We start from the raw sequence: 20,497 nt of genomic DNA, 5'->3' as shown, positions 1-20,497 counted from the left end.
AAAGCTGAGCAATTCATTCTACTTTAAAGACACATACCAGGATAATATACCATCATTTATTTGATTTCATAGTTCATCTTGACCTTTCTAGTATTTTCCTATATCTCTGCTTTACCTGCTAGGGCAAGACAGGATTTTTCTGTTGATGAACACTGTGGCGCTTTTCCACTGGTATATAGAAACCGAGCTGTACTGTGAAGATAGACACTAGTTACAGTGCGGTTACAGTGCGGTTCCAGCCCGCTTTGGTTTTCCAGGGTCAGCTCGGTAAAGGCGTGGCTGGGCTTGGAGAGCGACAGTGATGTAAAAACAGAGAGAAACTTATTTACTGTTCACATGGTGTATGCCATGATTTACTATGTGCAATTATTATTATTATTTTTATTATTTTACTGTGTGGTAATTTCCACTAGTTCATCTGTGAGAATTGCTGTGTTATGCAAGTATCAAATGCTAGTGGAATTAGCATTCGCTTGCCTAAATTTGCAGTAGGAATCTATTGCATTCAGCTGTTCTATAGTACTTTTTTAAGCAGGAGACTGGAAATTTTCAAGTTCCACGTTATCGGGAATGCGATATACCTTTGTTTTCTTCAGATAATCCATGCACAGAACTGGTCTCCGTGCATTTTGACCAATCAGATGGTGATGATGTAACCAGCTCGGTTTGGTCATGCTTTGGGCCCTGATAGTTAGCAGGGTGCATACTTTATAATGGAAAACCACCAGTTTGTGATATGGCTTGGTTATGGCTCGGTTCTTGGTGCCAGTGGAAAATTAAACATCACAGTGTCTCATCTTGTAATACATTCCTGCCCCTGGCTCTCTGTGGAGGGAGTTTGAATGATCTCCCATCCTTTGAGACTGTATTTTCTGTCCACTTTCTAAAAATTTGTTTAGGTAAAATGGTATGTATACTATGTGAGTATGTGTGTAATCTGAGATGGGTCAGCACTGCAGCCAGTGTATCACATACTGTCTTCCTTTATTTCAGGATACAGGCTCATCACGAGCTTACACTGCATGAGCGGTTATGGAAATGGATGGATTGTATTGATTGTAAAGTTAAGCTCACCAGCTTTGGCCAGGAGGTGATGTTCAGGATCCTTGGGATATCCATGAGGGGCATTAACAGCAAAAGTAGGGGGAAGAGGACAGCTACGCAGCTGGCAAACTCGAAGAAGTAGAGCGGCATGCAGGATGAACACGTCGGCACACACTCATCCAAAATGAAGGCTGCTAAGGACAGGAGCTGAGAAGAGAAGATGGAGCCCAGTCATGTACAGAAAATTGGTTCTGGGAGTAAAGAAATCACGAAACTGTGAAAGGTAGAAAGAAGCTTTTCCACACATTATCTGTCCTTAAATGTCTCCCCCACCCCCCACAACAGGGATTGTATTACCGACAGCTATTGACAAAAGCAACTGTAAGTGAAGGATTCAGGTTTACACACATTATTTGTAACATTAGTGGTGTTATAAGCTGACGCACTGTCGTCAAATCCTAAGCCTGCCACATACGAGCGTGACAAACCATGTGAATGACTTGGTGGCAGAGCTGAAGACACCACAGCATGTTTTTAAATTGTCATGTAGAAACCAGTGGAAGCTTCCGGTGGGTGTCATGGCATGCACGTAGGTGTCTTGTGGTTCACTTTTGGGCCATTTTGTCATGACACAGCCATATGGAAGACCTCAACAACAGATATGAAGTCTAAAAAGGAGGATGCCATGGATGTATGGTCAGGGTGGGTCTCCTGGCCTCCAGTGTGGGTCTCCTGACCTCCAGTGTGGGTCTCCTGACCTCCAGCCTGTAGTACAGTTATCCGCCCAGTGTGGGATGCTACACAACAGACTTGACGCAGACCAAAAATATTTTGTAAATCTCTATGCCATTTGACATTTATTTCATGTTTATTGCTTTTGTATGTATGTATTAGTTTTATATATTGATTGTTAATGCTTTTTATCATTAGGTAGGTAGGTAGATAAGGATTAAATTCATTTACATTATTTCTTATGGGGAAATTTGACTTGGACCTCGACCAAATCACAACTCAATCAGCCTTCTGGAAGAAATTAAGTTTGTGTGCCAAGGTACCACTGTAATATCAAAAGCTATACATGACTTAAGTCAATAAATACACATTTATTTGGGGCCTAAAATAGGGCTTAACGACACCCCTGGAAAGCATGTTTTCAGCATTTTGTACGTGGTCCATGACCTGCACTGTGTGTGTGTGTTTGCATAGATCACATTTGAGAACCAAATTGTCCCCAAAGTGTAGTAAAACCTGAAATTTCCCTACTTTTGGGGACATCTTTTGAGGTCCCCATTTGGATAACCTCAGTTTTATAAAAATCCGTGAATGCAGTCAAAAAAGTAAAAATGCCAAAAGTCTTGTATTTGGGTTGGTTACTTATGGTTAAGGTTAGGGATGGGTAGGGGTTAAGGGTGTCGTGATTGGGATCAGGGTTTTTCCCATAGAAATGAATGGATGGTCCCCATTTAGATAGGAAGACCAACTTGTGTGTGTGTGTGTGGTACTACTAGGAACCTTCCTGGATCAGGCCATCCCTCCAAGCTGGATTGGAGAGAGATGAGGAACCTGGTCAGAGGGGCTACCAAGTGGCCTATGGCAACTTTGAAGCAGTTGCAGGAATTTGGTCATTGTGCGCATGTCACAAGAACATCACAAATGCTCCATAGATGTGGCTTGTATGGAAGGGTTGAAAGAAAAAAGCCAGTCTTCAAGAAACCACTCAGTCTCGACTGAGCTTTGCCAGAACACAACTTCAAGATTCTGCAGCCAAATGGAAAAGGGTGTTATAGTCAGATGAGACCAAAATCGAATTATTTGGCCAAACGTTACATCTGGTGGAAAGACAATACAACTTGCCATCCAAAGAACATCATACCTACAGTATAGCATGGAGATAGTAGTTGTGGGAGTGTTTCTCTGCAGCAGGGACTGAGGGACTTGTCAAAATAGAGGGAAAATTGGATGTGGCAAAATACCATCAAGTTCTTGAGAACAATGACCTGAAGCACACGGCAAAGTTGACCACACAGTAACTGAAGGAGAAAAAGGTGAAAGTCCTTGCATGGCCTAACCAGAGCACTGACACAAACCCTAAGGAAAATCTGCGGAATGACTTGAACATTGCAGTCCGGCAACGCTCACCATCCAATTTGAGAGAACTTGCACAGTTCTGTAAAGAAGAGTAGGCAAATTTTGCAGACAATCTACATATAAGTTGCCTAACATATCTAGATGCAAATACCTGAAAATAAAAGCTGAATTACTGATCTCTCGTCACATATTCATGTTTTGGTGTCAAACCCAAATGTTTTCATTGTATGGCAAAAATAAAGGAATTGACCTCGCTGTTGCAATACTTTTGGAGGGGACTGTGTATGTCTGGCAGATTAGTTGAGTGTTAAGGTGTATAAAGCAGAAATAAGTATCACAGAAAGGTTAAAAGACTAGAACTAGAAGGGACCGAGCTAGTAGAGGGACTGGGCGAAGCATTTGTGCATTTCACTAGAAAGTAATTGACGGAAGTGTGGGTAGGTGAGTTTAGAATCTGGACAAATCTTAAAACAATGGTGAAATGTGATTAGAAGATACTACGTAAAAGGAGGCAGGTGAGTGGAGACAGGTCACTGGAGCTACTGGGCCATGTTGGAGATATAAACAGACATACTGGATGAAAAACAGGATATGAACATTGAAGGAGAGCAGTAAATCATAAACAGGAAGGAAACAAGAATTAGGGAGTTTAGCTGAGGGGAGCTTGTGTGTACAGTGGACAGATAACTGGAATCAGACAGAAAATAAAAAAACAGGAGAAGTCTTTGAGGATTTGGCAGAAGGGAGGTTTTAGTATATGTGCCAGGAGATAACTGGGTACAACATCGGGGGTTTCAGCCCAGCCGCCTATCTGCAAGCTCAAGAAAAGCGGTGGCGCACTGAGACAGAGCAGGACCTGCAGAATCCGGCATTCAGGGGTCTGTACCGGAGGGCACTGCAGGACACGCTCCCTAAGCCAGTGAGAAGCAGGCTAAGGCAAGTGGGGGGGCTTATTGCCATACCTGATCCACGCTATTGACAGAGAGGAGGACTCTGCTAAAGGGAGCTGAGAAAGAAACTGAGTCAGATGCAGCTGGAGGAGCTGGTTGCAAAAAGAAAAAAGTCCAGGCACCAGTGGTCTCTCCGGACCCAAGCCCCCGGGGGCAGCCTGTGGACAGCCGACAGTCTCCTGTCACTGGGACCCCCTGGTAGACTAACTGGCCTCCAGTCCCTGATTGGAACAGAGAGAGTAGATATGATAGGTGAGGGGGTGACCAGAGGGCACTTAATTACCCACAAATCAGGCGATCCCAGTCTCTGGGCAGACTGGGGAACAGGCCACCCCAGCTGGTGTTCTGGAACTGCAATCAGCCCGGACACAGCTGTAGAGTCTCCCCGAATCCACCCTTTCGGGGGGTGAGCCTGAGACGCCCTGCGGCCCCAATGCCAAATAGAAGCAGGAATATCAATCCGCAGTTGCAGCATAGCAGACCACAGCGCCTCATCAACCCGTGGGCCCAGGGATGTTTATTCTAGGGATGCCCAGAGAATCCTAAAGGGGGACCTCAGATGCCAATGTTGAGTAAGGGGTCTGAGGCTGAGCCGATGCTGCCGGTTCAAATAAATGGCAAAGTAATACCAATGATGATAGACACTGGAGCCACCTACACTTGTGAAGGACTAAAAGATGCCAGTCATATCCCCCGGCACGCTGAAAAGGTCAGGACCATAGGATTCTCAGGACAAGTGCAGCGTGTTTCTACATCTACTCCAGTGGAGATTCAGATAGGGCACAAATATGTAAATATGCCCATATTAATATCAGAGCATATTCCAGTGAATTTGTTAGGCAGAGGTGCTTTGTGTCAGTCGGGCACCATTTATACTAGAACAAAATAGCAATAGGCTAAACTGGACACAGGACAAACATACTTGTTTGTTGCAGATACAGCAGCTGGTGTGATGATACGGTGTAAAGCAGCAAGATGTAGAAGCTGTCCTTTTATTACTCTTTCCTTTTTGTTCTACTGTTTGTTATGTATTATTTCTCTTCCCTGTCTCTCTCTCTCTCTGACCCCCCTCCTTATTTTATTTTTATTATGTATTTATTTATTTTTCTACTTCCTCTGTCTCTCACCCCTTTCTCTCCTTTCTCACTTTCTCTCTCTATCTCTTTCCCACTAACCCCCCCTGTCAGCTCCGGCTTTGTGGCGCATTGACATAAAAATGATTAATAAAGAGTATACCTCAAGTAACAAGAGGAGCTCCACTTGTTAAAATAAAAGTGTTGGCACAATAAGGCACCCAGACTAACATTCTGCTTGCTAAACTGCCAGACACGACAAGGGGAAAAAATAAAAATAAAAATAGGAAGGGCAGCTTTGGCATGGTCCTGCTGACTCAGGACTTGTGACTTGGCAGATGGAAGCAGCCACTGGCATATTACAGCATGAGGCTGGGCAATGTGGCTCAGGGATACCCACCATGTTTCCAGGGAGGGGTGGCTGCCAACTTCACCTATGAAAAGGCCACTGCCATCACAATGGGTTATCCAGTGACTTTATGAATTTATCCAGTGACTTTATGAATCCAGTGAATTTGTGCTTCACATAAGGTGGTGGACCTCATAGACAAAGGCAGGTTTGTGTTGACCCCGGCATTTACCAGGATTTCTCACTTGCCCAGATGTGACAATAAAGTGCTGTACTACAGTGAGCCCAGCGGACAGCATTCCCCTGGAGGACGAGGGGCAGCCGCATGAGTGTATGGCAGAGTCCTTGATTTATACTAAACTGAGATCTGATCTGGAGAGCTCTCCCATTGAAAAGAGTGAGATGGTTTTGTTTGTGGATGGCTCGTGCTGGAGAGATGGAGACGACTTGAAGGCAGGGTTTGCTGTCGTACAGGCTCCGGGTGATGATTTTTACACACTCGTTTCAGAACCAGCGGCACAGCCGTGTTCAGCTCAATTGGCGGAGCTAAAGTCGGCAAGGGCAGCATAAGACGGTTACAATCTACACAGACTCTGCATACGCTCATGGTGCATGCCATCTGTTTGGGGCAGTCTGGAAGCAGAGAGGATTTCGCAAAAGTGTCGGCTCACCCATTCAGTATCATAATCAGATTTTGGAGTTCCTTCACGTAATGATGCTTCCTAGGTGTCAGGCCCAGCGCAAAGGTCGTGACTTTGTCATTCGGCGTAACTTTGTCATTCGGCGTAACTTTGTCATTCGAAGCAGCCAGAGCAGCCATGCAGGCAAGGACCTTACCGTCTCTGACCAGTCAACTTTCCAGGAGATAAAGTGTACCTGCAACTGTTCCGGTGAAAGTGGAACGAGCCCCAACGAGAGGGACCCTTCAAGGTGACACGAGCCACAGCAACAGTGGTACAGGTAGAAGGGAGTACTACTAGGTACCATTTGAACCACTGCACTAGAGTATCGCACGGACGGCAGATAGTCACCGTAGACGACGGAGGATGCAGATGCCTTTGACTCAGATGGCACCTGGAGGAGCTCAGCAGCTCAGGGGTGCAGCCAGATTCAAGTTCAGAGCAGAGTGAGCATCAAGAGAGCGAGTCGCGAGCCCCAGACAGGACAAGGAGCTGTGGGTCATGATAGGGCTGAGGATGACGATACTGGTGATGATAATGATCTACCAGACTCTTCAGGTCTGGATGTACATCAATACCACAGGGCAGGAGAATGGAGGACAATTGACCTCACTGACTCAGCCTGGCCCACTGACGAGGAGTAATCTCTCAGAAGGCAATGAGCAACAGCAGAGAGATGTAGGTGGGACTCATAGTAGTGAGAAGAGTGAGCAAATTGTGGGGAATAATCAGAATGAAGAAGACCTGGATGGGTTAGCAAGGAAATGGGTGGTTAAGATGAGCTGAATATATCGCTACCTCATTGGGGAAGGAGGATTGTGTGGTGTGTGCCAGTCCTGACCCTCCAGCTCCATATCTTGTTTCCGTACACTAATAAACATTGTGCAGGATGGGAGGATGGGTAAGGAAGGGTCTGTGTCAGGATGATTGGACCTCTGATAAAGAGTGTAAACTTCAACCTAATCAGAAAGTGTGCATGGAGTACTGCCCATATATCCCCCATATCGGTGCCTGATATACCAGGAAAATACTAAATATGCATACAGGGTGTAAAAGCATTGTGGGCAGTTTAGGCCCTGGGAAGGGGGTCAGCGAGATATTATGGGGCAGAAATTGAGTTTTTTCATGGGACATACTTATGAGTGTTTTAAGAATAATGGGACAGAGGCGGTAGGCATCTTCTGGGGAAACTGTGGAACTGTTTGGGACGTGAAAGAGCAGAATGGAGAAGTATCGAGTATTCCGCTAGATGCACTAGAGAACCAGAGCGTGCCTGTGGTCAGGCAGGAGGATTGCAGCCTACTCTCCATAATGACTGGAACGGCCTCTGCACTTGGGTGATGTTATCTAGCCAAGTGGATGTATACTCAGAAAGACAGCCCTCTAGGCTCCGCAGGTCTGTTGCAAAATATGAAGATGATCCCAATGTCTACATAGATGTTATAAGCCAGCCGAGAGGCATTCCAGAGAAATATAAGGCAAGAAATGAGATAGCTGCAGGGTTCGAATCAATATTCATTTGGCCTTCTCAACAAAAACATGGAGTGGATAAATCATCTGTACTACAATCAGCAGAAGTTTACCAACCATACCCAGGAAGTGCTGGTATCTCTGGGGGACCTTAGGTTTCTTGCCCTAGGCTGGATGGACAGGATTGTGGGGGGGGAAATATAGAATATTATTTAGCACTATATAACGTTGAGAGAACATAATCATTATATTATCAAAAATATGCCAAATACTCATGATGTAATCATTACAATGTAATCATCATGATGTAATCGATTGAGTATGTATCTGCACCTTATGTTAGTCGCGATTGTATGAATATCCACCTTAATTAGCCCTGCAGCTTATCACTATGTTGAAGATTAAATATATTATCCACCCTGTAGTCAAACAATGTGTAACAAGCTGAAGCTGCCAAGGTTTGCTGCTGAAGGGAAGGGAGTCACCTGAGTTCGCCAAAAGTTCACTGCAGATTATTACAAAAAACCAAGTGGAGATGGTCGAGCCACAATTACTTTCAGCCAAGAGACCAAACAGTAAAGTGTAGATCAAGGGAGAAAACAATTATGGTTGAATGGTTGAAGGAATGATGATGCTTAAATGACGAGATATTGTTACATGATAAGAAAAAGTATATAAATTAGTGTAAAACAATATTGGATACACTTGTGTCCAGCCTTGGCTGTAACCTTATTGTTGCAATAAAGACTGAATCGGGATCTATACAAGTATAAAAAAAAACACAACAATTTCTAATGATCAAGTTTGCCTGCACAAGACTGATGTTTGATGATAATAAGCCTCTGTATCCCAATGTAGATGTTATATTGAAAATCAGCTGCATTAATCATTTACAACATTAACAACGTCTACGTCGTATTTCTGATTAACCTGATGTTATTTTAATGGCCAAAAAAAACGCTTTTCTTTCAGAAACAAGAAAATTTCTAAGTGACCCCAAACTTTTGAACGGTAGTGTACGACACACGGAAGCGTGCATGCGACAGTCGGGAACACAAGTACTAATGATAACTACACACCACAACGGCCTGTTCACAATGGCTCACGAGGATGCCGGATATGCAAATAGCTTCCACACCCACCAGTGCTACACTGCCCACCCCTTAAAGGTCAGCTGTCCCGGCGACCACCACCGCCAGTCCCACAGGTGCAGTGGCAGCCACTGGTGCATCCCTGGGGGGGGTGGGGGTGGGGGTGGGGGGGCACATTGTTTGACTACAGGGTGGATAATATATTTAATCTTCAACATAGTGATAAGCTGCAGGGCTAATTAAGGTGGATATTCATACAATCGCGACTAACATAAGGTGCAGATACATACTCAATCGATTACATCATGATGATTACATTGTAATGATTACATCATGAGTATTTGGCATATTTTTGATAATATAATGATTATGTTCTCTCAACGTTATATAGTGCTAAATAATATTCTATATTTCCCCCCCACAATCCTGTCCATCCAGCCTAGGGCAAGAAACCTAAGGTCCCCCAGAGATACCAGCACTTCCTTAGCTCCTGAGCTCGCAAGCACTGGCTGGACAGAGGAAACCGGAAGGCTTGCAGACACTGGGCTGCTGGTGGGCGCTGACATTGCCGGCCCCCCCGGCTGCCGAACCCTTCCCCTTATGCACCTTAGAGGGGACCTGTTGCCCCTCCTGCTTAATGATGTTGTCATTTGTCATGACACAACCATGAAAAACACCTTGGGTCGACTTGTGAAAGGTGTTTTAAAATAAATTGATTTGAGTAGACCTGTATCAGACAAACTCATGTAATCATATGGGTCAGTTATTTTTTAGTTGTTTAGTTGTAAAACTGTACCATAAAGAGTCTTATTTTAAATGATGAACTCATTATTATTCTTAAGTAATTAAAAAATCTGTCATATCGCATCCTATCACCATGTGAGTATTGCATGTGCGCCAATTGCAATGTCTCAATATACATCAGGCACCCACTCCACGCGCCACCCCCCCTTCCGACGCCACTTTATGTAAGCCTGCATGCTCGGCGCGAGCTGGAGTGCGGCCGCAGATAGGATGTCAGATCAAGCCTATTTTTATCAGCTACACTTTTTCATTGCCTGTGTAATGATTAATTTTATAACCTGCATGGCACGTAAATCTACACTATACATGGCAACCTTTGGTTACCTGAAGCGTCACAAAATGTTATCAGATAGGCCTTTTTAAACTGTGCATTATATGCAGGGATTGAATTACACAGTAGCGGCATCTGCAGTTTTGCAGGCGCTTAACCGGTTCGTCGTGGCTAAGAAAGAACTGAGCCGGAAAGCAAAGCTCTCGATCTATTGGTCCATCTTCGTCCCTACCCTCACCTATGGTCATGAGCTGTGTGTAATGACCGAAAGAATGAGATTGCGAATACAGGCGGCCGAGATAAGGTTTCTCCGCAGGGTGTCTGGGCTCTCCCTTAGGGATAGGGTGAGATTATATCTCTCGGCTGGCCTGGGAACGCCTCGGCATCCCCCCCGAGGAGCAGGTAGAGGTAGCTGGGGAGAGGGAGGTCTGAGTATCTCTCCTGAAGCTGCTACCCCCGCGACCCGAACCCCGGACAAGCAGAAGTTGGATGGATGGAATTACAGTGGCTTTCCGGCGTGCACCACGACATGCACGTGCATACATGTTAATGCGTGACAGCTCGGTCAATAACAGGATTACTGCAAAAAATATTCTGCTATTACTATATTACCACTACAGGCAGTTAATGCCGTGAGTAACATTTCATACAGACATACAGGCACAGTTCTAACAACATAAGAATCACGCAAGAAGTTTAACAGCCTAACAGGAGCAAAAAAAAAAAAAAAAAACAAGATCACAGACACAGATAATGTCTTTCGGTTTCTCATACACAGCCCTTCAAGAACAACAAATAATTTGAACAAAAGAAGTTGAGCATTGTTATGATAACTTGTTTTAAACAAGCGAAATAAATCTAATGTCTGCGGTTAGCAGCTTGTTTTCAGAGACGCCAGTTCAGGTGATGAAACTAGGTTATTACATGCAAATGCAGGTGCATATAGGCATGTTTATTATGCATAAATATTCTCATCTATAATGCAGTATAAATACCTTCATAATGCATTATAATGGTCAGTAGGCCTATTAGAATTAATGATTCTTTGTACTACATTATGAAGATATGTAGGCCTATAGCGCATTATAGATGAGAGCTTTATGGGGCATTAATAATAATAATAATAATAATAATAATAATAATAATAATGCATAATAATCATGGCTATAATGCAGGGGTCTCCAACTCCGGTCCTGGAGAGCTACTATCCAGTAGGTTTTCTGTCCCACTTGACTTCTGATGAGCCGTACCTGTTCCTGGTATTTACCTGAGAACAGGTGTGGCTCATCAGAAGCCGGGTAGGATAGAAAACCTACTGGACAGTAGCTCTCCAGGACCGGAGTTGGAGACCCCTGCTATAATGTGTTATGCCTTTTATAAACCGTTATAGTCGTATTTATAATACTTTATAAATGAATAAATTACAAGGACAAGTGTTAAACTTACATACATTGAAAATGTCACGCCAGCCAGCTGACCAAATTTAACAGCACTGTATTTTTATTTATTTATTTTTATTTCAGGAACATTAATGTACGGAAAATAAAATATAACCTATAACACAAAAGTGGATACTTTTTAGAGATCCCCCCCCAATTACCTCAGAGAAGCCGAGCTTCGAACCACGATTATATCAATTCATTGTCACTTCAATAACTGTTTGTGAGGATAGCCTAAATGGGGATAAAATCAACCCCCCAGCAAACATTATTATATGATACATTTACTTACAGTTTCTAAGACTTTCATTACGAAATATCTTGATTCCAAAAAAAACGGCATGGCAATGCTGAACTTCAAGTCGATTTAAGTGGAAGTTAAAGTTGGAGTTCAAGGACAACTCGATCTTTAGCTTCCCGTCATAATCGGGGTCTCCACGGCCGGTTCCAGTTGGCTCCAGTCTGTCAACCACATTGCAGTCAATGTTAGTCCATTTAAACTGTAAAGGTTGCTATAGATCCGCCTAATATGGCAAGTAACATAAGTACGTCTGAAGCAAAGTGGGGAAACGCGTCTGGCAAGCTTCAAAACTGCTGATTAAACTAAATTGCAGGATTGCCAACTCTGACGAATCGGGCGTGATACTCACGCTTACGTCAGAAATCTTACGGCAAAACCATATTATTCCATTATAAAGCTAAGGGCTATTTTGCAAACCCAAGTCACGCCATTCAACTTACTCCATTTGTTCGTTCGGGTCTTAATAAGATTTATAATATACTTAGTAAATGCGGACCCCCAACCAGTTAAACGATACCGAATTGTGTAGCGACAGTAAACTTCTGCATTGCGATGAAGGGGGAAATAAAGAACTAGGTCTTTGAATACAGAATAAATACAATTTTATTTCGTTTTTCTTATGGATACCAACCAGGTGAAATATCACTACAATATCTGGAAAAAATGGACCAATCACGTTATAGTGAAATATAACATATATGTACATTTTTCAGACGAAGCAAGGCTCTTTCACTATCCGTTTCGTTGCATCGTATGTTCAGATAATCGAGACTCCTCACGACAAACTGGACACAAAAAACCAACACTTATTTGTCGAGGCGATCCTGCCGTTTAACGTAGCTTTATTGCACACTTTCTTCCGTTATCACACCGGCTATCTGTGTCACGTTGCTTTTTTTTCCCCTCGCCTTTGGTAATCGGGACATGCATTTTGAGTGCAGCTGGATCAAGCTAAGTTTTACCACTAAGAGTTTAGTGCCCTCCATTCCTTGCATATACGGTGTTATTAATAGCCAGGGTCTTTCGCAAGACTTCTTTTGTATCTACAAACGTTTAACTGTTAATCTAAAGAGATACTGCCCCCAGGATCTCTCTGCCAGTGTCCCCTGTCTTTCCAGATTTCATCTCCAGACACAACATCAAGAGAAACATCCAGCATGCACGACCTGCTGCCGGCGTTAGTGTACATGGCAGAGTCGCCGACAATGTGTCTAATAGAAGAGGGAGAAGACGGAGATGGAAACGAAAGTAAGGGGAGGTATTTTCATGGGGGGGGGGGGGGGGGTGCACTGCTTGGCTGCCCTGCCCCACCCCAACCTTAGGACTCCTCATTTTCAGCAGTGGGCTCTGCAGCAGTGGGTGACAGCGCCTCTGGTTCTGACTTGCTGGCAATTCGGTCCAGTTCAGCCTGCACATCCGTCAAGCCCAGCTTAGACCCTGTGGGACAGAAGGCTGAGGTTTGCGGCTCAGATACACTGAGGACTATCAGGACCAGTGGTGGAGTCTAATCCGCAACACTCCATTGCAACAATTCTCATCATACAGGGACAAGTTCCAGAGCACTGAAGTCACATGGATAGCTCATGACTGCCACCTACTGGTGCAGCAGCGATACACCACGGCAGTCTGTTGAGAGTGAGAGTGAGGGAGCGTGGTGAACCCCAGAATTACCAGTCAGCTTTCAGCATGACAGTTTTCAGGTTCTGTACCTGACTTCCGGACTTGTGTGGGCGTGCCGCCCCCTCCCCCCGCGGGACTGCCCCCCGGTCCAGGGGCACCAGCTTTCTTAGTCAGCAGGCTGTTGAAAAAGTTGGCCAGGACCCCTTCGCTTGTCTGGCCACCTGCAAAACCACCAGAGCAGGGAAAGACACAGGACCAGACATAGACTTCCATTACTGCATTGTGATTTACCCTATTCAAAGGTACAACTGCAATAACCGTCCGCATTTTCCAACCTTGTGCCATAATTGGATAAAAGCCCCAAAATGTCACTGGCACACTCCCTCCCTGTCACAGTGACATCCCCGCCCACTCCATACCTGGCTGCATGGGCATCGCGTTGGCCACGTTCGACGCTGCCGAGCGGTTGGTCGTCCGAGGTGACCCGCTGGGGGCTCTGCCAGACGCTTCCTGTTCGGACGACGACAAGAGGTGTCACTGGATCGAGCTAGTTTCAGCTAGTAAAACATTTGCTGCTTTTGTGAAAGCTGATCAGGGCATGGGGGGGGGGGGGGGCTGGAACATACAGCAGGCAGGACGGGGCAGACAGGTGACGGGGCAGGATGCCAGCCCATCACTAGGCAGCCGCACGCGCACACACACACACACGCACGCACGCACACACACACACACACACACACACACAGTGGGGAAAAAAAAACAGAACTGGGGAAACCCATGCAAAATACGCAGCTGGGGGGGCAGGACTTGAGCCCCCAACCAAGGCACAGTGAGCCACCACACTACCCCTTACAATTACTGTCATTGTTGCTGGTGGTGTTTTTCTCATCTGATCGCTCTCTCCCATGGTGCAGAGAGCTGCACTTCCATTGGTTAATCACAGCAGTATGACCCCCCCACCTCCACCCCCCTTGCCACTGGGTTACTCAGTTCCCAATCCGGCGGCAGTCAGGCGCATTCTGCAATGGGCATGCACCATGCACTCAGGCCGCAATACTGACCACAGGCCGTCCAGCCGCCACCGTGGGCTGCTTCGCGATCAGCGCCTGCAGGACGGACAGAATGGACAGGAAGTGAGGCAGGCAGGAGCCAAAGCTGGCAAGCCAACGTGGCAGAGCTCTGGGAAAAGCCGCGTATTCCGTCGCCGTTCCCTCCTAGACCAGCTGCACCAGCGCAAGGAATTTCTAAGAAGCTGTCTCTGTACATGCAAAACCTAGGAGGCCCCTCTACCCGCCACTGACCTCGCCAGCTGCCCGCTGCCCGCTGCCCGCTCCGGCAGATTTGCCAAAAGAATGTCGCCTGGCAGACCTGCCTGCTCTGCTCTGCTCTTTCACACTTAAGGCTGATTTTTGCGTCTCTGTAGAATCTACGCTGTAGCCTAACATGCACCCCCCCGGAAAACGTAAATACACCTCGTGGCGACGCAGGCAGCTTGATTACATCATAATTCCTCCTATGCAAATGTTTTGCTTTTGTTTCAAAATAAGTTCAAAATAAATCAATTTCTCACAGACTCGCATGTAAGTGATTTTAACAGCAAGGATGAATGTATAAATCAGTCTTTAGGCTCAGCTGCTCCTCAGTGCTCTTCGTTGACACTTACTGCCTGGTATCTGTCACTCATCAGCTACTCAGCCTAGTAGCTCTTGTCCCTGATGGCTGTTGAGCAGTAAGTGATGTACTATCTGCGTCGCTTCTACGTCAGATTGGACAAAAGCTTCTGCTAAATAAAATAACTATTCTCGATACCTGCAGCTTCATCAGAAACACCTGGTCATCTTCCGCTGAAATCTCCTTCTCATGCACAAACTATAAAACAGAGATTTATTCAGCTGGTTAGTACCTTGTAATTTTTCACGTACATTTAGTTGTTTAGATGATGCTTTTAAGCAAAGCAGCATATAATTTTTACCCATTTATTCGGTTAGATCATATACTGACATGATTCAGGTTAAGAGGCCTATTCAATGGTTTAACAGCAGGGTCCTGGGACACTCCGTGTTGGACCATTAGTGCTCTAACCTTTCTCACGGGCGGCTTCACAATCACGTCCTCGAAGCTGTCTTCTGCTTTTATCGTCTGGAAGTTTTCATGCAGGATTGCAATTTTTTTTTCGTTGTCCCATCCTGCTGGGCTGAGAGAGAAGGGAACAGGCTGTCAACCTGGCGTCTTCTCACAAACACACGCACAAGCGGGGATGTGTAACTCAATCTGCGGCACATCCTGCCTGCAATCTGCTTTTTAAAAGTGATTCATTACCACTGAATTAGTAATGAATACTGCAATATTATGGTTCCCAAGTAATCATTGGTAATTTTAGGTGGAAAACATTTTTAAATCGAGAGGTGATAAACTAATTCAGATATTAGCAGAAAATTCCAGAAACATGGCAAACAGGATGTTAATAGGACATTTCCGCAAAACAGGAAGCGACACAAAACTCACATAAAGACTGCATCCTTTTCCACAACATGAGCTGGAACAATGAAGGGAAACCCATAGAGTCTGTGGACAAGGTACTTATACAGCACGTCCAGGTTCTTGTTGTCCTTCATTGAGGTGTACACCAGGGCGGCGCCGTCTGGGAGCCACTTGTCAAGGAGAGTGCTGTCTGGGCTGATGTGGGGGGAGGGGGGCCTATTCTTGATTGTGGGTCTTTGAGCCCCCCCCACAAGTAACAACATTAGCGATCAACTGGTAGACAGGTACTGAATTGAAATATGATCTTAGCACATCTCAAACAAAACAATGCTCGAGCTACATTTTCCTGTTTGTTGACTTAGTCGTTCAGAAATGTATGATTTAGTGCTGGGCGTGTGCGTCTACATGTCCAGACACCTCGAAGGCACGAATGCTGCGTTTCACAAGGGCGTCAGTAAAGCCCAACCACTATGATGCACAACGCGTCCACCCTGAGCCCCCAGAAAGGACACATTGCAAGCAGAATCTGCGGATGTGCGACTGGATGAAGTCAAAGTGCTCGTCCCTGTAGTCGTGGTCTTTCTCCAGCGTGCTGACGGCGTCACACTGCGAAGACGGGAAACACCTTCAGACAGGAAATCCAGTACAGCCTCCAGTATGACACGACGGCACCACAGCCCCCTGGAAGTCGTACACACTGCATGCCCAGCTGTGTTTGAAAGGTGTCAGCAGATGGGCAGAAGAATCTGAGTGTGCAGCAGGCTTGCGGCTGTGAGTGCGTGTGAGCACAAGTGAGTGTGTGTGAGTACACGTCAGTATATATGTGTATGAGTATAAGTGTGTGTGAGTACACGTCAGTATATATGAGTATGAGTATAAGTGTGTGTGAATACACGTCAGTATATATGTGTATGAGTATAAGTGTGTGTGAGTACACGTCAGTATATATGTGTATGAGTATAAGTGTGTGTGAGTACACGTCAGTATATATGTGTATGAGTATAAGTGTGTGTGAGTACACGTCAGTATATATGAGTATGAGTATAAGTGTGTGTGAGTACACGTCAGTATATATGAGTATGAGTATAAGTGTGTGTGAGTACACGTCAGTATATATGAGTATGAGTATAAGTGTGTGTGAGTACACGTCAGTATATATGAGTATGAGTATAAGTGTGTGTGAATACACGTCAGTATATATGTGTATGAGTATAAGTGTGTGTGAGTACACGTCAGTATATTTGAGTATGAGTATAAGTGTGTGTGAGTACACATCAGTATATATGAGTATGAGTATAAGTGTGAGTGAGTACACGTCAGTATATATGTGTATGAATATAAGTGTGTGTGAGTACACGTCAGTATATATGTGTATGAGTATAAGTGTGTGTGAGTACACGTCAGTATATATGTGTATGAATATAAGTGTGTGTGAGTACACGTCAGTATATATGTGTATGAGTATAAGTGTGTGTGAGTACACGTCAGTATATATGTGTATGAGTATAAGTGTGTGTGAGTACACGTCAGTATATTTGAGTATGAGTATAAGTGTGTGTGAGTACACGTCAGTATATATGTGTATGAGTATAAGTGTGTGTGAGTACACGTCAGTATATTTGAGTATGAGTATAAGTGTGTGTGAGTACACGTCAGTATATATGAGTATGAGTATAAGTGTGTGTGAGTACACGTCAGTATATATGTGTATGAGTATAAGTGTGTGAGTACACGTCAGTATATTTGAGTATGAGTATAAGTGTGTGTGAGTACACGTCAGTATATATGAGTATGAGTATAAGTGTGTGTGAGTACACGTCAGCATATATGTGCATGAGTATAAGTGTGTGTGAGTACACGTCAGTATATTTGAGTATGAGTATAAGTGTGTGTGAGTACACGTCAGTATATATGTGTATGAGTATAAGTGTGTGTGAGTACACGTCAGTATATATGTGTATGCGTATGAGTGTGTATGAGTACATGTGAGTGACCATGACAGTGTGAGTATATACTGTACATGTGAATGTGTGAGCAAATATGAGTATAACTGAGTGCACATGAGTACATGTCAGAGCGTGTGAATATAAGTGAGTATGAGTACATGTGACTGCATGTCAGTAGGTCCGAGTACATGTGAGTATAAGTGAGTATGAGTACATAAGAGTGTGTGTGACTACATGTAAGCCCTTGTGAGTGTGTGTAAGTACGTCAGAATGCATGTTGCCCGGGCGTGATTCGGCCACCTCACCTTCGCACACACCACCACCACCGGAACACCAAGGTTGTGCGTCAGTGTTCTCTCACCCAGGGGCAAAACCACACTCTCCTCATCGGCGTCTGGCAGCAGGGGAGTCTTCCTCTGAGGGGAACCGGTCCCTGGTTCAGTGTACTCCTGAAAGTGCCGCACCACTGCGAGCACGGGGAGTGGGGGGGGCGGGGTCGGTATTAACCGTTAAAATAAACTATTAGAATAATACACCAATGGGCCAAAACACAGAGATCTATCTCATGAAAACAGTGTGAGCCAAGGTCTGGGATATATTGGATGGTACTCGTAACATTTGGTACTCATACTCGAAATGGTGGAGGGCAAAGAAATGGGCAGGAATAAAGACCTGAGGTATATGGTGCTTTTGAGAGTGGACGGGGGTCAGGGTCAGCATGGGCACCCTGACTGGCCAGCGGCCGCGTAGCCAGATACGCCGCAGGGCTCGATGCCCTGTCTGTCGTGACCCATTACTTCAGTCACCATCATCAAAAAATAATCTGCCATTTGTGCCACAGTATCCTTCTGCCGGTTTGCACCACACACGATAGCCTTCGTTCACATCCTGGCGGTTCCTCAGTCCCCTCTCACCACAGCTGACTGTACCCCCCCCCCCCCCCAAGCCTTGCCGTGTCGCAGATGCTCTGACCCATAGCTTAATGATCTGACCCTTGTCAAAGTCACTGAGATATTTATCCCTGACCATTTCTTCTGCATTCAGCATGTCCACTACAAGTATCGAATGTTAGCTTACTGTCTAATACCTCAACATGCACTGTTTTTACGAGACAGTCAACACTGTTCACTTCATGTGGGGATGGTCATAATTTTTCGGCTCATCAGTGTATAATTATTATTATAATTATGGTTGTTCATAGTGTAGCTTTGCCTTGTGCCCTCTGCTTCCTCAAATTTGTACTGGACAAGCAGTTATCGACTATAAGAAGTAGATGAATAATAATAATAATAATAATAATAATAATAATAATATTGCTTGGGAGTACATTTTCCTCTCTGACAATAAAAAAATGGCTGAAGTGAAATATTAGTATATGAAGTAATTGAATATTATTATTACTAAACTCAAAGCATAAGCCAATTTTCTATCCTTTGTAGATGTTAACTAGTTTTCCCGCTGTTTTCCAGAAAGACGTCGACTTCAGAGGGGCGAGAACTGTGTTCCTCATTCCTATTCTCCTGCATTGAACCATCTGAGCTATGTGAAGCAGACTCTCCTGCTTTGCGGCAGCCTAATGGACCCAGGGAGTGGACAGCAGGTCGCCCTTCACGTACTTTTCTGTTCCATGTCCCTCATGTCCTCCGGGGGCACCCTCAGCCTGTCGACGTGCTCGCGCACCACGCCAGCCCACTTCTGCAGCGAGTCCAGGGCGCCCCAGGGCCGGGACATGTCCACCACCAGCAGAACGATGGTGTCCGCCAGGTTGTCCTGGGATACTGCAAACTTCTGGAGGCCCTTGTGGTACAGGTCGCCGTCCAACACCCATGCGTTACACCTGGTATCGTCTGCAGGGGGCGACAGAAACGCCTTTTTTTATTCAAAGCAAAGGAACTGCTATGTAAACAATGAGGGCATTAATCATTAGCAAATTGCTCAAATAGCAAATAAGGTCTTTCTGCTGAATTATAGAAGTCAAACATATACATATGTAAATCTAAAGAAAACAACACAGTAATTTCAAATAGCACAGAAAATGAGATAAATGAGAATGGTTGTTTACTAGTGCAAATGCGGACTGGACTGACGACTTGTGAAAGCTTCTGGATCACAGTACACACTGACCCACTGCAAGTGTCACTGCCTAATGTCACCCTGTCAAAGGACTTCATTCCTGTAGCCATGACTTGGCAATCCCAGGCTGCAACGCGGACATATACGTACCATCAATGTCGTCGTCGTGAACATTGAAATAAAGGTATTCCAGTCCCCTCCCTTTCAGATACTCCTCTATTCCTTGGAGTTTGGCGACCAGTGTAGTTTTACCAGCCCCAACCTCACCTGCAAGTCAAAAACGGGAGGACGGAGATAATGTGGGGTTTTAAATAAATAAATGCAAAAAGCAATTAAGCCGCAACTTGGTGCAGATAAGCCGCCGGTGCGGGGCTGCTATTAATATCAATGCGGGGCGGTGTGAGCGCTCGGCCGCGTCCCGATCCAGACGCACCCATGACGAGGACACTCTTCCCGGACGGCAGCTTGGAGCGGGAATGCATGGACACCTCGCTGAGAATCGAAGACCTGCGCATAAAACACGCATTTTAAATTAAATGATTTAAAGGCATTGAGGCAAAGCGTTGACAACACCGCCTCACCAGCTATTAAATGCCACCATCCGTGCAATGGCTGGGAAATGGCATGGGATCGCACGCATTTAAATGCGCCCCGATGGCATCCCCCGATCCCCTAAATAAATACCATAAATTTTGGCCATCGTCGTCGGCGCCGTTCTGCGCCCCGGGGGCGCCGCGCTCCAGGCTTGAGCCGGTGGATGCCGAGGCAGCCCTGCCCGACGCGGCCATCTTCGCAGGCTTGCGACGCCCATCCGGGG

The 20,497-nt window shown here is 45.3% G+C and overlaps 2 protein-coding genes across 2 annotated transcripts in view; one reads left to right on the top strand and one right to left on the bottom strand.

Moving 5' to 3' along the window:
- The window catches only part of cmtm7 (CKLF-like MARVEL transmembrane domain containing 7), a 17,750-nt gene extending 14,353 nt beyond the window's left edge, over window positions 1-3,397 (top strand). Inside the window, exon 5 of the mRNA XM_023827771.2 lies at window positions 994-3,397. Coding sequence (XP_023683539.1) covers window positions 994-1,094 — 101 coding nt within the window. The 3' untranslated portion in view covers window positions 1,095-3,397. The remainder of the gene's footprint in view (window positions 1-993) is intronic.
- The window catches only part of dync1li1 (dynein, cytoplasmic 1, light intermediate chain 1), a 21,642-nt gene extending 1,145 nt beyond the window's left edge, over window positions 1-20,497 (bottom strand). Inside the window, exons 1-14 of the mRNA XM_023827760.2 lie at window positions 20,365-20,497; window positions 20,114-20,187; window positions 19,831-19,947; window positions 19,224-19,454; window positions 17,913-18,073; window positions 16,174-16,267; window positions 15,686-15,821; window positions 15,263-15,374; window positions 14,990-15,049; window positions 14,242-14,286; window positions 13,600-13,690; window positions 13,270-13,401; window positions 11,552-12,997; window positions 1,075-1,251 (exon numbers count right to left, since the gene is read on the bottom strand). Of these exons, the coding sequence (XP_023683528.2) occupies window positions 12,879-12,997; window positions 13,270-13,401; window positions 13,600-13,690; window positions 14,242-14,286; window positions 14,990-15,049; window positions 15,263-15,374; window positions 15,686-15,821; window positions 16,174-16,267; window positions 17,913-18,073; window positions 19,224-19,454; window positions 19,831-19,947; window positions 20,114-20,187; window positions 20,365-20,468 (1,476 nt within the window). The 5' untranslated portion in view covers window positions 20,469-20,497 and the 3' untranslated portion in view covers window positions 1,075-1,251; window positions 11,552-12,878. The remainder of the gene's footprint in view (window positions 1-1,074; window positions 1,252-11,551; window positions 12,998-13,269; window positions 13,402-13,599; window positions 13,691-14,241; window positions 14,287-14,989; window positions 15,050-15,262; window positions 15,375-15,685; window positions 15,822-16,173; window positions 16,268-17,912; window positions 18,074-19,223; window positions 19,455-19,830; window positions 19,948-20,113; window positions 20,188-20,364) is intronic.

Source organism: Paramormyrops kingsleyae, chromosome 23 (assembly GCF_048594095.1).
Source record: "Paramormyrops kingsleyae isolate MSU_618 chromosome 23, PKINGS_0.4, whole genome shotgun sequence".
Taxonomy (NCBI): Eukaryota; Metazoa; Chordata; class Actinopteri; order Osteoglossiformes; family Mormyridae; genus Paramormyrops; species Paramormyrops kingsleyae.
The sequence above is the reverse complement of the archived record's forward strand: the minus strand, read 5'-3'. Positions and strand labels throughout refer to the sequence as shown.